The sequence below is a fragment of the Ammospiza caudacuta genome, chromosome 2 (assembly GCF_027887145.1).
Source record: "Ammospiza caudacuta isolate bAmmCau1 chromosome 2, bAmmCau1.pri, whole genome shotgun sequence".
Taxonomy (NCBI): Eukaryota; Metazoa; Chordata; class Aves; order Passeriformes; family Passerellidae; genus Ammospiza; species Ammospiza caudacuta.
Genome location: NC_080594.1, coordinates 46,749,942 through 46,765,047, shown reverse-complemented (window position 1 = coordinate 46,765,047; position 15,106 = coordinate 46,749,942). Strand labels below are relative to the sequence as shown.

Below are 15,106 nucleotides of genomic sequence, written 5' to 3'. Positions count from 1 at the left end.
CAGATATATTTTAAAATTCTAGATTTTCTTTAATATACTGTGTTTTGAAAAGTGTTAATGCTCAGTAAACATTTTATGCACTGAGAACAGTGTGTCTATTTTTGTGGGAGAAGGTAAAGATGCATAGGAAACAGGCAGAAGGAGAGGCAGGTTAAGGTGGAGAATAATGATCTTCAGTGCAGATTAAAAAAAGACCAAAAACTAGAAAAGTTAGTTTTCTCAGAGAGAATAGTTAAGTGATTAACAGAAGAGCATTAAACTGCAATTACCTAAAGCATTACCCCTTTCCCTGCTCATTATTTCTGTTTTTCTCACTTTCAAGCTCTTTAAGAGGAAACTGATGTAATTGCAACTGCTGTTTGTTATTATTTCAGTTTTACAAAATAAAGTTTTATAGACTATCTCCCAGCAGTAGGATAGTTTCAGGCTATTGGCAGATTACTCATATGTGATAAGAAACAATTTAGTAATGATCTTCTCTTCAGCTAAACATAGCATATACTTTGTACACTGTGTCTGTAAACAGGGTGTGGAGCATAGGAAAATTGTTTAATATTCCAAGTTTCCTTGCCAACTTAAAATTACAGTGATTATGAACACATACTTACTTAAGCAGAAATAAATATTTCTGGTGATTAAAATAGCAGAAAGGGGGGAGACCACAAGCAGGATTTGATGCATATGGAAACTCAATTCAATTGGAAGAAACATCTGTTACTCTATAAAAAGAAGGGTAAGAAATCAAGACATGGCTAAAGAATATCTAAGTCTGGTTATTCTATCTAAACTGTATGTGTATGATACACTTATATAGATTACCCATATATATATTTTTCCTCAAATATGACCCTTTTTTCAACGAAGAGAAACCTTTAACAAACATTTGATATGAAATTTGTATATATTTGCTTTCCAAAGTAATCCTATATTCTGGTCATTTGTGTGTAGCAGGAATATCCTGTGGTTCTTTATCCTGAACTGGAAAGCAGTGTCACTTTTTATTTCCAATTTATTTTTTAAAAAAACACCATTGAACCAGGCTATAAAGGACAGTGACATAAATTATTTTAGGTTAAATGGGTACTAGATATTGCAACCCTTATGAGTGAGATAATAGATCTGTATGCAACCCTGTGAGTATTTTAGAGATGAAAACAATAGTACATAAGTACCCTTCAGAGGAAGGTGAAGGATCTACAAAAGACATGCTGTTAAAGGTAGGTTTTCTTCTTGAAAAAAGACAGAAACTTTTGAATTTTCAGACCCATTTTTGGTATGTATTTCATTTTGATTATAAACAAAGAAGCCTGATTAATATGAGTCTAATTTAACCCATTAAAAACACACAAACTGCACTCAGATTTATTTATGTCTCTCACCTGAAAAAAATAGTAGTGAGTACTCCATTGTAACAGTTCTAATACAAATTATATATTAGGTTTTCACAGGAAACCTGCTGAGAGAGACAGGACTAAAACTACAGCCTGTTCTCCCTCCAGCTACTTCTTTCAATGTATTTAATATTTCTGATTGCAGTAGAAATTTCAGATTAGAATTGCCTCAAAGTGACCTGTGCAATTACATTTTTTATGTTTATTTCCAAGCTGTGCTTTGAAAAAGGTTCTGAGTAGGACTCATTAGAATTGAGTGTTTGAATTCCTGAGTATTTTAGGTGAAAAATCTTCAGCCTGCTATTTCAGGTTTTACTTTAAAAAACGGTAACTCTGCCCCATGTATGACACTCTGTGAAATGAAGTGTGACACTTCAGTTTTTTTGTTACCTCTAGAAGTTCAGAAAGTTAATGGCTGGTGCATATTCATGAATTCAGGATGAAGGATGCAAAGCAGGGATGTTACATCAGTGCACCACATTTTCCCTTAAAAACTGTCACTGAAACAACACCCTGACTTTATATGCATGAACATCATTTGGCTAAAACTTCCAGTTTCTCAGTTTAATAACAAAAGACAGCATAAGTTTTAGCTACTGATAGTTGGAAGAGACCTGTTGGAGCTGCCCAGGGATCAGGTTGTTAATCTCTTTTCTATGGCACTTTAGAATTAACGGAATTACATTTAGACTTCTGTGCTACTGAGTTGATCTGCAATCACATTCCATCTCAAATGGTTATGAATTAAGGATAAGTGACTGTAAGACAGTTACTATAGGGTTCACCCTCTGTAAAAATTGCTGTTCACATCTAAAGCAGGCATACAGTATCTACTGATGACTAACAGGAGCTGGCTGTATAGAAAATGACTTCTTGAAAGCAGGAGGTGTTTGCTTCTTGCTGCAATTGGATGCATTATCACTCTTCAGTATTCAGCAGTGTTGGGATACCAGTCAAGAAAGTTTCCCTGAAGTGTAGAGTACACAGCACTTCAACTAATTATTAATTTTAATATAAGATCTTTTGAGGGCCTGACTGGAAAACATTTGGACAGTTACAGTGACTTGAGAGTTAAAGAAGGCTTTAGAGGAGGCTTTTGTATAGCGGTGTAAGTAGCTGCAAAGTTTCCTGGATTCTTCATTTGTTAGTTAACAATAAAAATTCTGTTATGCAGTTTTTAGAAACTGGTCTTTTTCTTGAAATCCAAGTTCAACTTCTTTTCTGTGGTACTGTGTATTAATTCCCAGTTAATGAAAACTCCAGTGAACCTGGTTATGGTAAGTGTAAATCGGTGAAAAGGGATGAAAAGTTGGTAACAGTTGTCCAGGCAATCAGTGTGTAGCTAGAACTACTAGGAGCAGTAAAAAACTACAGTTTAATTAAAAAAAAAAAAAAAACCAAAAAAACAAAAAAAAACCACCCCAACCCCAATTCTTATTAATGGTAAACTGTCAGTCATCTGCAAAAACGGCTTTAATATTCAGAAGAATATTAATACTTTTTTACAGAAGCAGCATAAGGCATTCCAGTCTTAAACGATTGAAAGCAAAATATCTTTTCCTGCATATGTATCTAGGAAGAATATAAAAATCGAATATACTACTACTAATGCATCTTAAAAGTCACATTACAAAGTCAAAAACTCAGAATCTAGTTTATCACATGGTAGAGATTTTCTCTGGACTTTTATTGCTGTATATCATCATTTCAAAGTGTATCAAATAGATCTGAGTGCAGCAATTTTTAGACACTTTGAGTAGTGCCTGCCTTTTCTTTTTATCCTATTGGCATTGCATATTTATGGAGTAGGTTGCTCTGTGGTGTGCACAGTTTCATGATCTACCCAGGCAATACTTTGGAGCAAGCTATGAGCAGTACTTTGTGTTTCTAGTCCAATTGCTAGTCCTCAGCTGAGACAAGAGAAATTCCCTTCTTCCCTGTGTGCATCTGACCCACTCAAGGGCCCAGCCTGAAATTCTGAAGTGTGATGTATCACTCTTGTTACAGTCTCTATTTTAATGTCCTCATATACCCTTGTGAAGCTCAGCTAGGCCAAGTGAAGGTTCTGCATCTGGCTCAGGGCAGTCTCCGGTATTTGTAAAGACTGGTGGATGAATGGATTGAGACCATCCCTCTGAAGAAGGACTTGGGAATATTGGTAGATAAAAACTTTGACATGAGCCAGCAATGTGTACTTGCAGTCAAAGACAGCCAACCATACTCTGTGATACATCAAAAGAAAATGTGGCCAGCTGGTCAAGGCAGGTGATTCCTGCTCTGCTCTGGTGAGACCCCACCTGCAGTGCTGCATCCAGCTCTGGTGCCCTAAGCAAAAAAGGGACATGGATGTCTTGGAGTGGGTCCAGAGGAGGGCCACAAAAATGACCAGAGGGCTAGAGCATGTCTCCTGTGAAGACAGGCTGAGAGAGTTGTGTTATTCCACCTAGAAAAGATCTTGTTGTGACCTTTGATGTATAAATGGGGCATTTTACCAAGGCCTATTGTTACATGACAACAGTCATTGGTTGTGAACCAAAAGTGACGGTATTTGATATAAGGAAGAAATTCTTCACAATGAAGGTGTTGAGACACTAAAACAGGCCCAGAGGAGCTGTGGGTGCCCCATCCGTGGAAGTGCTCAAGGCCAGGTTGGATTGGGCTCTGAGCAACCTGGTCTAGTGGAAGGTGTCTCTGTCCATGGCAGGGGAGTTGAAACTAGATAATCTTGAAGTGTCCCAACCAAAAACATTCAATAATTTTATGACTACATACAAGTGGACCAAATGCAAATGCCATGGACAATCTGAATTACAAGAACTCCTGGAACTTTCGGAAGATTTGTCAAATCTGGTTTTGAAGAAGGATGGAACCAAGGTTAAAGTTTCGTGGAGGTACTTGTAATGAAAATTTCAGCTTAAATGCTTAGTTGAGAAAGACCCTAGAAGTGACTGAAAACAGGGTTACAGAATGATAAATCATTAGACAGACCTGTCAGTACTCATCACATCCAGTTTAAACTACCAGGTCAGTCTAAGCAGTCATAGTCCTTCCCCTACTTCTCCAGTATTGCTGTCAGATGAACTCCATAGGGACAAGCACTTTAAAGAGTAATGGCATTATTACAGTTTTTATTTTTGTATAAAGATGAATATGAGGCAGCTTCAGTTCCGTTTTTCTGGTAGTACAGTACATTCAGTGTGTGGAATTTAGCTGTTAAATTTCAGCTATGGAAATTTCCAAGGGGGAAGAAGCTAACAAAATAAGTAGCTTTGTCTGAACACTGCAGGAACAGTATTGATCCCACATCTATGCAACCAACTTTAGTGAAAAAGCAATTCTGAAATTGGGACATTCAACAAGGAACAGAATTTGTATTTAATTTTTGTATCTGACATCACAGACTCCGCTCTTTCTGTAGTAAGCTCTTTGATGTTTATTCATGATTTTAAAGAATGACAATGGATTTCTGCTAATGCTTCCTTCCAATTTAGAGTATTTTTAAACATCTATTTCTTCAAGACTGTCTTTTTAACTTCTGATACTTCTCACTGGGCTTGTTTGTCTTTTTGCCCAGTTTCTACATTTTTCACCAGCCATGGATATATTCTTGCCCACCCATTTATCTTTGGAAAAATAAACTCCTAAACTGCAGGGCTTTGGTAGTGTCTGCTGCTTGTGGACAGTCATCCTGAGATAAGGCAAACAGGCAGACAGCAGTATTGATTGCTCCTATGTGTTTTGGTCTATATACAAGTACTATTAGGAGCTTTCAGAGTATTGAAGGATCTCTAATGATTGTCTCATCTCAGGAGAAACCTTCAGCTTCTTATCTATATTTACATCCTCCTGCACAATCAGTCAGAAGGGTTAAAGTGGCAAACTTCACTATGGGCTTGCAGCAGATTAAGTTTGGTGGTGGGAAGTATTTGCTCAACCAGTTCTAGGTTCATACTCTGGGTATGTTTACATGTGATGCTTACTATTCAGGTATTATTTATACAGTTTATCAGTTTATCACAGGAGATTAATCTGAGAAGATCCAGGCCTACTACTTAGTAGATTCTCTGCAGAGAGATGAATCAGCTATATTTATTCTCTGAATAACTGCTTTCTCACTGCTTGCTTTCTTCTTACCCTAGTCTTTGCTGAGGCATTTTCTGGCATTCCTGTAGTGTTGTGTGCAGAATGAAAGCCAGATTAGTTATGTCAACAAAACTAAACTAATCCTTGAGGTCTGCTTGGGCTCATGTTAATGGATTTTGTGTGAGAATGTTACAGATGTGTGAGCAAACAGACTGCAAAACACAATGCTGTAAATAAAGCTGCAGGCCTAGAGGGCTGCAGTGTTTCTCAGGCTGCCTTTATCCAGAGCCAGAGGGCTGCTGCAATTCATTTTGCTCCCACTTCCTCCTGGGGGCCAGCTCTTTTTAAAGCAGATCAGGATAAGAGAGCAGTAAGGCCTGCCTGAAGAAACCAGAGGGCTCTGTCTGCTGAACTTCATGGCTGCAGGCGGGGAATGCAGAGTAAGACATCCTGCATGGTAGAGAGAGACATCAATTCTTATTTGAAAATAAGGGACAAATGTGCAGGCAAAAGTCTGTAGCAGTAGCATCTCTTCATAAATTATACCAGGAAGAGCTATCCACTAATGAGAAGTTAGATAGTCTTCACTGTTTTTTATGGTGATGTTTTGCTTTTTCTAATTCTCTTCCTGATATAATTTTCTAGCATATCAAATACTAATTATGAGTGATAATTATGTGGTGCTACTCTTACCCAACAGCAAACTTAGCCAGGATAGTATAAAATGAAGCTGCAAGTGATTTCTCATTTAGGAAAATGCAATTTTCTGTGTTACTGCTGTGGGAGAATGTTGTCATATCTCAGCCGATGCCATACACTATTCTAGACAATCTTCTTTGGTTATTAGGTGATAAACCACTGTGGTGTTGCTTGTTGGGTTTTCACTGTACCTGTTTGCAGACTCAGGTAATTATGCTCTTTTGTCTAATTGCTTATTTATGGGTGTTTTGCTCACATGTTTTAAGCAACTGTTTGATTGCAGCCCTAATGGCAGGGTTCCCCTCTCATTATCACACCATAACTCCGGGTTTGTCTGATTGCTGCAGGTGGAAACAATAGGTGATGCGTACTGCGTTGCAGCAGGGCTCCATAAGAAAAGCCTTAGTCATGCCAAAGCCATTGCCCTGATGGCACTGAAGATGATGGAGCTTTCAGAAGAGGTTCTTACTCCAGATGGAAGCCCGATTAAGGTAACCCCTTTGCTCTTTACTCTCAGCTAGTCAGTGATACACAGACCCGCTTAATTTTGTTGTGTTCTGTGCCAGAGTGTTTACTCTTGCATCACTATGTCTGCAGCTCTGATGGGCCACAGGCCCCTTCTCCAAATTGGTGTAAACCTGCATGAAAGAAGAATCTGTGGACTGCCTGCACTTTCTCACTGTTAATGTGCTTCCTTCCCAAGCTATGCCATTTCCGTTCCCTACTTTGTTACAATGGGGGAAAAACCAGATGTCCTTTTGTAACATTTTCAAGCTCCTCTGCTGTTCTGCTTCATTTGGTTCTATACCAACATATTCAAAAGAATACCATTCTGAAAAAATATGTTGGACTGTGCATCTTGAAGAAAATTCTATTAAAACTTCATGTGAACATTCATTGAACACAAAATAAGCATTAAAAGACTGAAGATACCAGAAGACATAGCATTTTCAGTTTTGATGGAAAACTATTTCAAACAGATGTTAATTTAATCCTACTAAAAAATATATTTTTGATTCATTTTATTTGCTTTTCCAATAATTAACGGCAGTTATATGTGCTAACTACACTGGTATGTGCTGGGAAAGCTGTCTTCCAGAGCCTCTTCATATTTTCACTTTCTTTTGAGTCATTGCTTCAATTGTAGGGAGATTTTGAAGGTGTATGTTTTACTCTGAGACTCACTTTTTGTGACTGTTTTCATTAACACACATTATTTTTCAGAAAAATCCTCTTATTTTCACTGTCTGCATAACAAAACCTGTTAAAGGAAGACATAAAAACATCGTAGAGGAAATATGTTTGGAATAAAATGCTGGGAATAACCAAGTATTTTCAAAGAGTGCTAATAAACCTCCATTAGAATTCAGAAGAAAAAAGTTTATCATACTTAAACTGAAAGTAGAGGTACTGAGAAGTTCATCTTAATTTCTTAATTGTTCTGTTTTTGGTTTTAGGTGTAATAGATTTCAGGGCAGGAGGGATGGTGATATTGTAGAATGTTGCTACCTTTGTACCTTATCTGGAAGCTGTGTTTAAAAATAAAGCTTATCTTTCATAGAAGGATATTCTGATGTTCTGATTTTTTTTTTTAAAGTTTATTAAGATTAGAGTTCCTCTCATGTGGCTACCTTTACCCTGTAAACTACTGCAATAAAGACTTTTGAAGAAGTCTACTTTAGTTTGTCCTAGTTTAGCTGTCTACTCTAGGACAAGATGAATCACTCCCTAAAAATGTGGGCTTTTTTAGTTGTCTGTAAGGGAGATTTATGTACTTAACCTAAATGTGGATGTCTATGCTGTGAGCTTCTACGCTCTGTCACATGAGTCCTCCTACAAGTGGCAAGGAATGCATAATTTTTCCTAGTGGGTATTTCAATGATCATCATAATTAAAAACATACTCATAATTTCTAAATTCAGTTGGCATGACTTTTGCCTTCCAGACAATGTTAAATTGGCTAGAGTGACCCCTATTTTTGTTAGTCTGCAGTTTTTCACTTAAAAAAACCATGAAGGGGCCCATTGTGCCACAGATTCCCGTTAGCAAATGTTCCATGTGCATTAAAATGTTTTAAAGCAGCTTCAGGGAAAGTTCAGATTGGATAGAAGGGAGATGTGGTCAATCACTTGAATGAGCTTATCAGGAAAGTTATCATGGCCCCGAGTGTGTATGTGGTTAAGTGCTTGGACAGCTCTTAAATTTATGAAATTACTTTTAGGTTGCCCTGTGTGAAAGTTTACGGAATATATGTATTTTCTAAATTGCTTTGATGGATGTCTTTTGTTGTCATCTCAGGGCTGAATTCACCAGAATGCAAGGATTTACTTTTTGTGGTTCTTGAAATGTTCATCCCTGTGATAGCAGTGAATATCTTATTAAGTGACACTTCAGGTCTCAAAAAGTCAGGATGAAAAAGTAAACGAATAAATTTTAAAAATACCATATCACATAAACAGGAATATAGATTTTCATCTATCAAGTGCATTAGTAGATGATGAAATGAGGCTTGTTATCTGGGTACACTGTTATCATATGGTGTTGTTCATTGTAGTGATCACAAAAATAACTTCTTTGTACAACCATTTAGATGTTATGAAAAATCTGCCCCTTAGAGCAATGCTAGTGTGGGCAGCGAGCAGTCATGTGTTGGATGGAACCCTGGATGCTGAGAATTTTAAACTTTCTGTGCTGAAGGCACAGATTTGCAAGACAGCACTGCATTTGACCTGAGGCTGTGGAGAAAGCTTCCAAAATTTTTTAATAGCACTGGAATTGTGGGTAATATCACAGAGTGGAAAACTTAAGAGTTTGGGGTTTTAGAACGTAGTAATAAACATGAAGCAAGATGGTAGTTTTAGGGTTGGAGGCAGGTTGTTCTTCACCTTCTTCTTCATGGGTTTGGGTGATGTTTTGTAGTTGGACAGAAAAGTCTGCATTGCAGGCTTCCAGGGATCAGTTATTGGGTTAAAAGGGCAAATAATCCAGGTGTCATTTCTTAATTGGATAGTTTAGTCTTAAGTGACCTTGTAAGAAGAGATAGGCATTTTGTGCCTTGCTAATGAAAGGCTGCACAGCTTATGGTTGGGAGGCTCTTTCACTGATAACAAACAATAAACACCTGAGTCTGAATGTGAACCACCGTCTCAAGTGCCTTCAGTCCTGAGCCCGGCAGAGGTAGAAAAAACGAGCAGAGAACCGACATGATGGACCTCAGGATGGTGGCCAGGTGTACCAAGCAGCTCTGGTTTGTACCCAGATGATGCTCCCTGCTCTGAGTCAGAGCTCGTAGCATGCTGATGAGAGAGAACCGTGGTGTGCAGCTCACACCTACTCAAGCATTTGGCACTTCCAGCAGAGCCAGAGGCAGCACAAATGCATGAGCAGGATGGGAACTCTGTGCCAGCACTCCTTAAACCTGTGTGAGCAGCCTGGCACTTGAAGGGTAATGAGAAACTGCTATTTTGCAGAAAGAGAGAGCGAGCTGTATTACAGCACAGCACACAAATCCTATCATCAGTGTTGTAACACAGCCTGCCCTCTTGGAAAGAAATATTTGTAACAGAAAACGGACTGATCATTCCCCTGTGAATGATGGAGGAGGCTTCAGGTCCCTGCGTGATTTTTTTAAAACTCAGTTCTACTAGAGGCAAAATCCTGTTACTTTAGAATGAGCTAAGGCCTTAGTACAAGAGAGAGACTTTTGCTTCAGATACTGTGTGTAGAATTTGATATAGATTTTTGTCCTTTCAGCATAAAATTTTAGTTTGGAAGCCGTCTTTTGATTTATATTCTGTACAACTATTTATATGTAGCGCTTTATGACTTTAGTCTGAAAATATTGATTTAAAATTGCCTCCTACATTTAAGTGAGTGTTACTTGAGTATAGGATGTGCTTTTTACTTTACTACATTTATTTTTTTAGCTAAAGTGGAATTATATTAATTTTAATAGCTGGAGATAATACTGTAAGAGGAATTCTCCAGGGCATTGACCTTCAGTGAAAGGTTGCAGTGCAGATATGGAATTCCTAGAGAATATTATTACTTGGATAAATTTTTATTATGCTTCAAAGTTTATCTAATTAATCAATGTATAGTGTATATCCCAAAGAAAGAGGAAGACCTTCTTTTCAGTTTTTCTTTTCAAAAGGGCTGCTGTGACAGAACATACCTAGTTTCCTCTAATGAGATTTCCTGAAAGAAAATTATCTGCTTCATTTTGTGGTATATGAAGGTTTATGTAATAGGGTCATGAAGAGATAAGAACTGGGAACTCGGAGGAAAAGTAAACTATTTACATGAAGCTGCTAAAATTAACTACAATTATTTAGATTAATTGTGTGCAGGTGTTCTTGTCTAAAGCATAATGATTGAGCCCTACCACAGCAATTCAAAACACATTGCAAGATGTTTTGCTACAGCAGAAAAATTTCATCTATATTTAAAATTATTTATGTTACCATAACATGAGAATTAGACCTGTAAATACTGTAATCCCAAGCCAAAGCAAATACATGCCCCTACCTTTTTGCTCACTTTCTCATGACTAGTTTGTGAAATACTCTAAACAGAATAGTGCAGAACATTTCTAGCTGATGCTGGCTTCAATGTGATTAATTTCTTCTCAGGTGAGGTAGATGGGACCTTGCATTTGCATGGCACATAATCTGGTACTAGGATCAGTTGTTTCTTTATTATCACTTGAAGCTTCTAATCATCACCTTCAGATGTGCCAAAGCTATTTTATTATTGGATTTGTAGGCTGCACTCAAACAGTGTAGGCATTAACCTCATCTAATTTCAAACACTAACAGTGTGAACAGGTATGGCTAAAATTGTTACTGTAGCTCCCTCTTAAATGAAGAGAGTAAATTTAGTCTGTATTCATCTGAAATGCTTGCAGTGTCTAATTTATAATGAAATATATGAATTAATATTTGTCAGGTAAGTCCTACCTCAGGAGTGAACAGGTTAATGACCTCTCAGCATGGATGATCCCACTGAAAAGAGCTGAACTGAAACAGAGGTTCACAGCTTTGATCTGTCACAGCTTTTCCATTTGAATTTTAGATGTGATCCAGACTTTCCATACTTCAGCTTTCCATATATAGGAGACAGACAAAGCTTTACAGGTAGAACCATTAATTTAGCATGTCTAAGATGTATGACCTTGCAGCATTAGTTTTGGTTTATGTTATCTATTTTAATACTAGCGATCATGGTGACTGAAACAATGAAAACCTGAGGTTTGATAAACCTCTAATCTCTGCTTGCCAAGTGGTAAATTTTAACTAGCATGAACTCTGACTTGTGAGTAAAGGCACAGAAGAGTCAAAAAGGCTCTGTAGATTGTAATGGCTTATGGCCACAGTGAGTGACACACTTTCCTAAATAACATGGAGATAGGCAATGAATTTTAGAGTGCATACCATCTTCTGCTGGTTCATTAAGTATTTCCCTTTGTATTTCAGTGATATGCCACTTGGGTCCGGGACCCACATAGAAGTGCCAACATTTGTTTGTATATGTGGGATTTCTATTTTTTTAAGTGAAGGGGCCATTCCCAAAAACAGTGAGAGAGGGCAGCAGGTGTTGTCTATGTTATCCTTTTCAGTGTTCCTTCCTTGCTTATTATTCAGGTTACGGTGTGCTGGTTTTATAACAATTTAATGGTTCTATTGAAAAGTACATCTTTACGTAAGCAGCAAAAGGTTGTCTGGTTTGGTTTAAGTTGTGAAGGGCTGAGTGCTGATGCAGGCATTCTCATCAGCCCTGTGTGAAAAGCTGCTGCGTTCCTGCAATGCTCCTTGCTCCATCCGTGGTCTCCTAGCAACTTCGCCTTGTACCTAATGTCTACATCAGACTCTGGAAGGTATAGAATATCCTACTTCAGCCTGCAGAACTACTGGAAATTAGAAATATCCTTGTGTTGAAAGGAAAAAAAATCAGAAACAGTTCCACAAAAGAAACCTTTGCAGTAAGAGGTTTTCAAGAGCTTGTAGTTTTACAGGTTTACCAGCATTAGAGCATCATGGCAGTTTTGGGGGCCATTCAGAGCTGCACATCAGGGAAGCTTAGTACCTTTTCTTTACAGCATGCTTGGGAGATGGTGAGACAAAATCAGCCCTGGTGATGATTCCCTGGATGTGGGAGAGTTCATGATTGCACTTCCTCAGTTTGGCCCAGTGCCTTTGGAAATGTAAAAAGAGAGGAGCTGATTGAAGCATATTTCCCCAGGAATGTGGGAAATGGCAAGTTTTGTTAGACCACTCTAAGGGAAAATTCACTTTCCTCAGCCCTACAGTCAGTTTCACTCAACTGCTTCCTTTTGCATGATTTTAGTAATGATCTTTAAAAATCCCAAACTGCACCCATTATTTGCAGCTTCTTTTCTTTTGAAGTGACTTTGTCAAATACAGTTGTATTTTAGATGCATTGTAGGACAGTGTTACTGCATATGTTGCAGTAACAAGGCAAAGTGAGATTTATAATGAAGAATCTGGTCTGAAAAATTAGACTGGCACTTAGTCTGCTGAAGAGGGGAGGTTCCCAAAGGGTTGTTCACTCTTTCAGATGGCAAACATTTCAGTTCTTAGGTAAAGTCTGCTGTAGGTGCTAAAGGTAGATTTTCAGAGCTACGAGGAGTTGATTCTACACAACATAATGATCCACCTGCTCAGGCAGAGGCATCATATTGGGATTGGCAACCTAGTGTAAGTCAAACTTGAGTAAACTAGAAAGCTATGGAGATATTTTTTTTTAATGACTGCTGGGAGAGAGAGACCTAAAAGACAAGCAAGGGGCTAATTAATAACGTGAGCATCAGCTGAGAAGAGGTTTTGTCATTAGACCTGGCCGTTCTCCTCTCATGCCATGAGTTCTCTGACATTTCGTCTCTGGCACGTAGGAAGCACAAGTGCCATTCCATCTCTACTTGACCCTGTGGCAGAGATAAAACATGTTTGTAGAACCCAGGGCTGTTACACAGGGCACCTTGTGAACTTTCCCACTGTTTATTAGTTCACAGTGATTACTACATGTTCACAGCTCTTTGACTCACAGTATGCAGATCTGGCTGCGTGTGAAAACGCCTCTGTAATTCAGTCACGTTTCCTGTTCCTCAAGGGAGACTAAACCTTGCTGTGATGGCTGCACCTAGCTTATGGCTTTGTCCTGGTGCCTCACAGTGAGCAGATACTTTCATTTTCTTCTCTAGGTGCTATAACTACGTGCACAGGGAAAACCAGCAAGGATTTCAAGGTTTAGATCCCTGCAGGGAGCACAGGATATGCAGCTGGGTTGTGGGGTCAGCTTTGAGGTCACGGTGTGACATCTCTCACGGTTCAGCAGTCATTCCAGACACAAACGCCTCCAACTAACACTCCAGATGTCTGGCTAGCAGTAGAACTGGTTGGGAATTTTCCATAGAAAACACTTCTTGGCTGAGAACAGTTTATGGTAAAAAAACAAATTACCAGGCATATCTACCAGCTTTTGTTGAATCACTGATCAAAACTCACTTCATAGTACTAAATACCAATAGTTACTGGGACAATGACCTGGGGAGAAAAAACCCAGAACTTTAAAGAGAGTAAAGCATTAAACTTGTATTCTTTATGAGGAAAAAGACCTCTGCATTCTCATTTATCTAGGATGGAAGATATCCTATGATACAGTTTTGCTCCCGGGCTTGGGTTGGGACATTTTTTGCAGCTGCCAGAACTTCACATTCTGGCCTTGACTGTTACAGTCAGTGGAGGACTCCCATGCTGAAGCTGAAATTTTCTGGTTTTGGTATTGTACATTGATTCTTTATTCAGACAAAACCAAGCAATAATAACAACAGAAATGCAATCCTCCAGGTGAATAAATAATTAAATCTGTGCTGCATACAGCATTTCAAAAGGTTGATATTTTTGCATCTTTATGAAGGGAAGAATAGACAAAAATCTAAATTTAGAATTGCCTGATGTACAATGATGTTATATGTTTATATATAATAGAGATATGAAACTTGAAATGATTAATGAATATTTAAAGAATTGGGCTAGGGAATCTAGGGTAGCAGAGAGCTGAAATTTTATTTCTCCTAAGTCCTAAATGTGTGTTCTCTTCTTCCATTATGTTTCCTGTCAAATAAAAATTAAAAGGTCTGGTTTCCACTATACAACAAGAGTATTTTTCTTATCTCCTGAGATGGAGAAGAGATGAAAAACATTACACAAAAGTTCAAAAAGGTAGTGATATGAAAATACACAAACATGCAAGGACTCACAGAAGATAAGCGGTAATACACTGAGAAACAGCACAGACTATGCATAAAAATAGTGCTTGATTGGCTTTTATGCAGTAAGCATGCCCAGAAAATGCTAGCCTTGAATTGCTGCCTCATTGGGTTAATAGGCACAGGTGATCCCAGAGGCCTCAGAGAGAGATGCAAATGCCATGCCCTTTAAAGCTGTAGAGGTGGTTACTACCTCAGTGTCTGTTTCCAGCTGCTGAGATGCTGTCAGGCAGCTGCTGCCCTTTGCTGCTCGAGCATCTGCCTCTCCCTTCAGTGACTGAGCTGTCAGCACCTGCTTTGTGGTCTGCCGGCTTGAAAATAAGGACGCCTATTCTGTCCAGTGCTGGTGATATTTATTTGCTGTTGTAATCTCAGTTATGTACATTCTCTTTTCTAAACTGGACAATATGTTGCTTTAGAACTACCAGTAAATCACTTGATACCCAGTTTGTGTCTCTTCCAAGGGCCCCAACAGTTTAGTCACCTAATCCAAATGGATTTCTTTATCTGGAGTCACAGTGTACCATAAATTGTAAGTTTTGGCAGTGAATGGGGCAAATCTTCATCCTGACCCTCCCCTAGAAGAAGGAGATGGTGTTATACCTGCTGTAGCCTTACAGTGTGCAAAAGTAACATATCCTCCTGG

General features: G+C 38.4%; 1 protein-coding gene across 1 annotated transcript in view; it reads left to right on the top strand.

Moving 5' to 3' along the window:
• The window catches only part of GUCY1A2 (guanylate cyclase 1 soluble subunit alpha 2), a 137,050-nt gene that overhangs the window by 86,923 nt on the left and 35,021 nt on the right, over window positions 1-15,106 (top strand). The window contains exon 6 of the mRNA XM_058825719.1: window positions 6,521-6,664. Within this exon, the coding sequence (XP_058681702.1) occupies window positions 6,521-6,664 (144 nt within the window). The remainder of the gene's footprint in view (window positions 1-6,520; window positions 6,665-15,106) is intronic.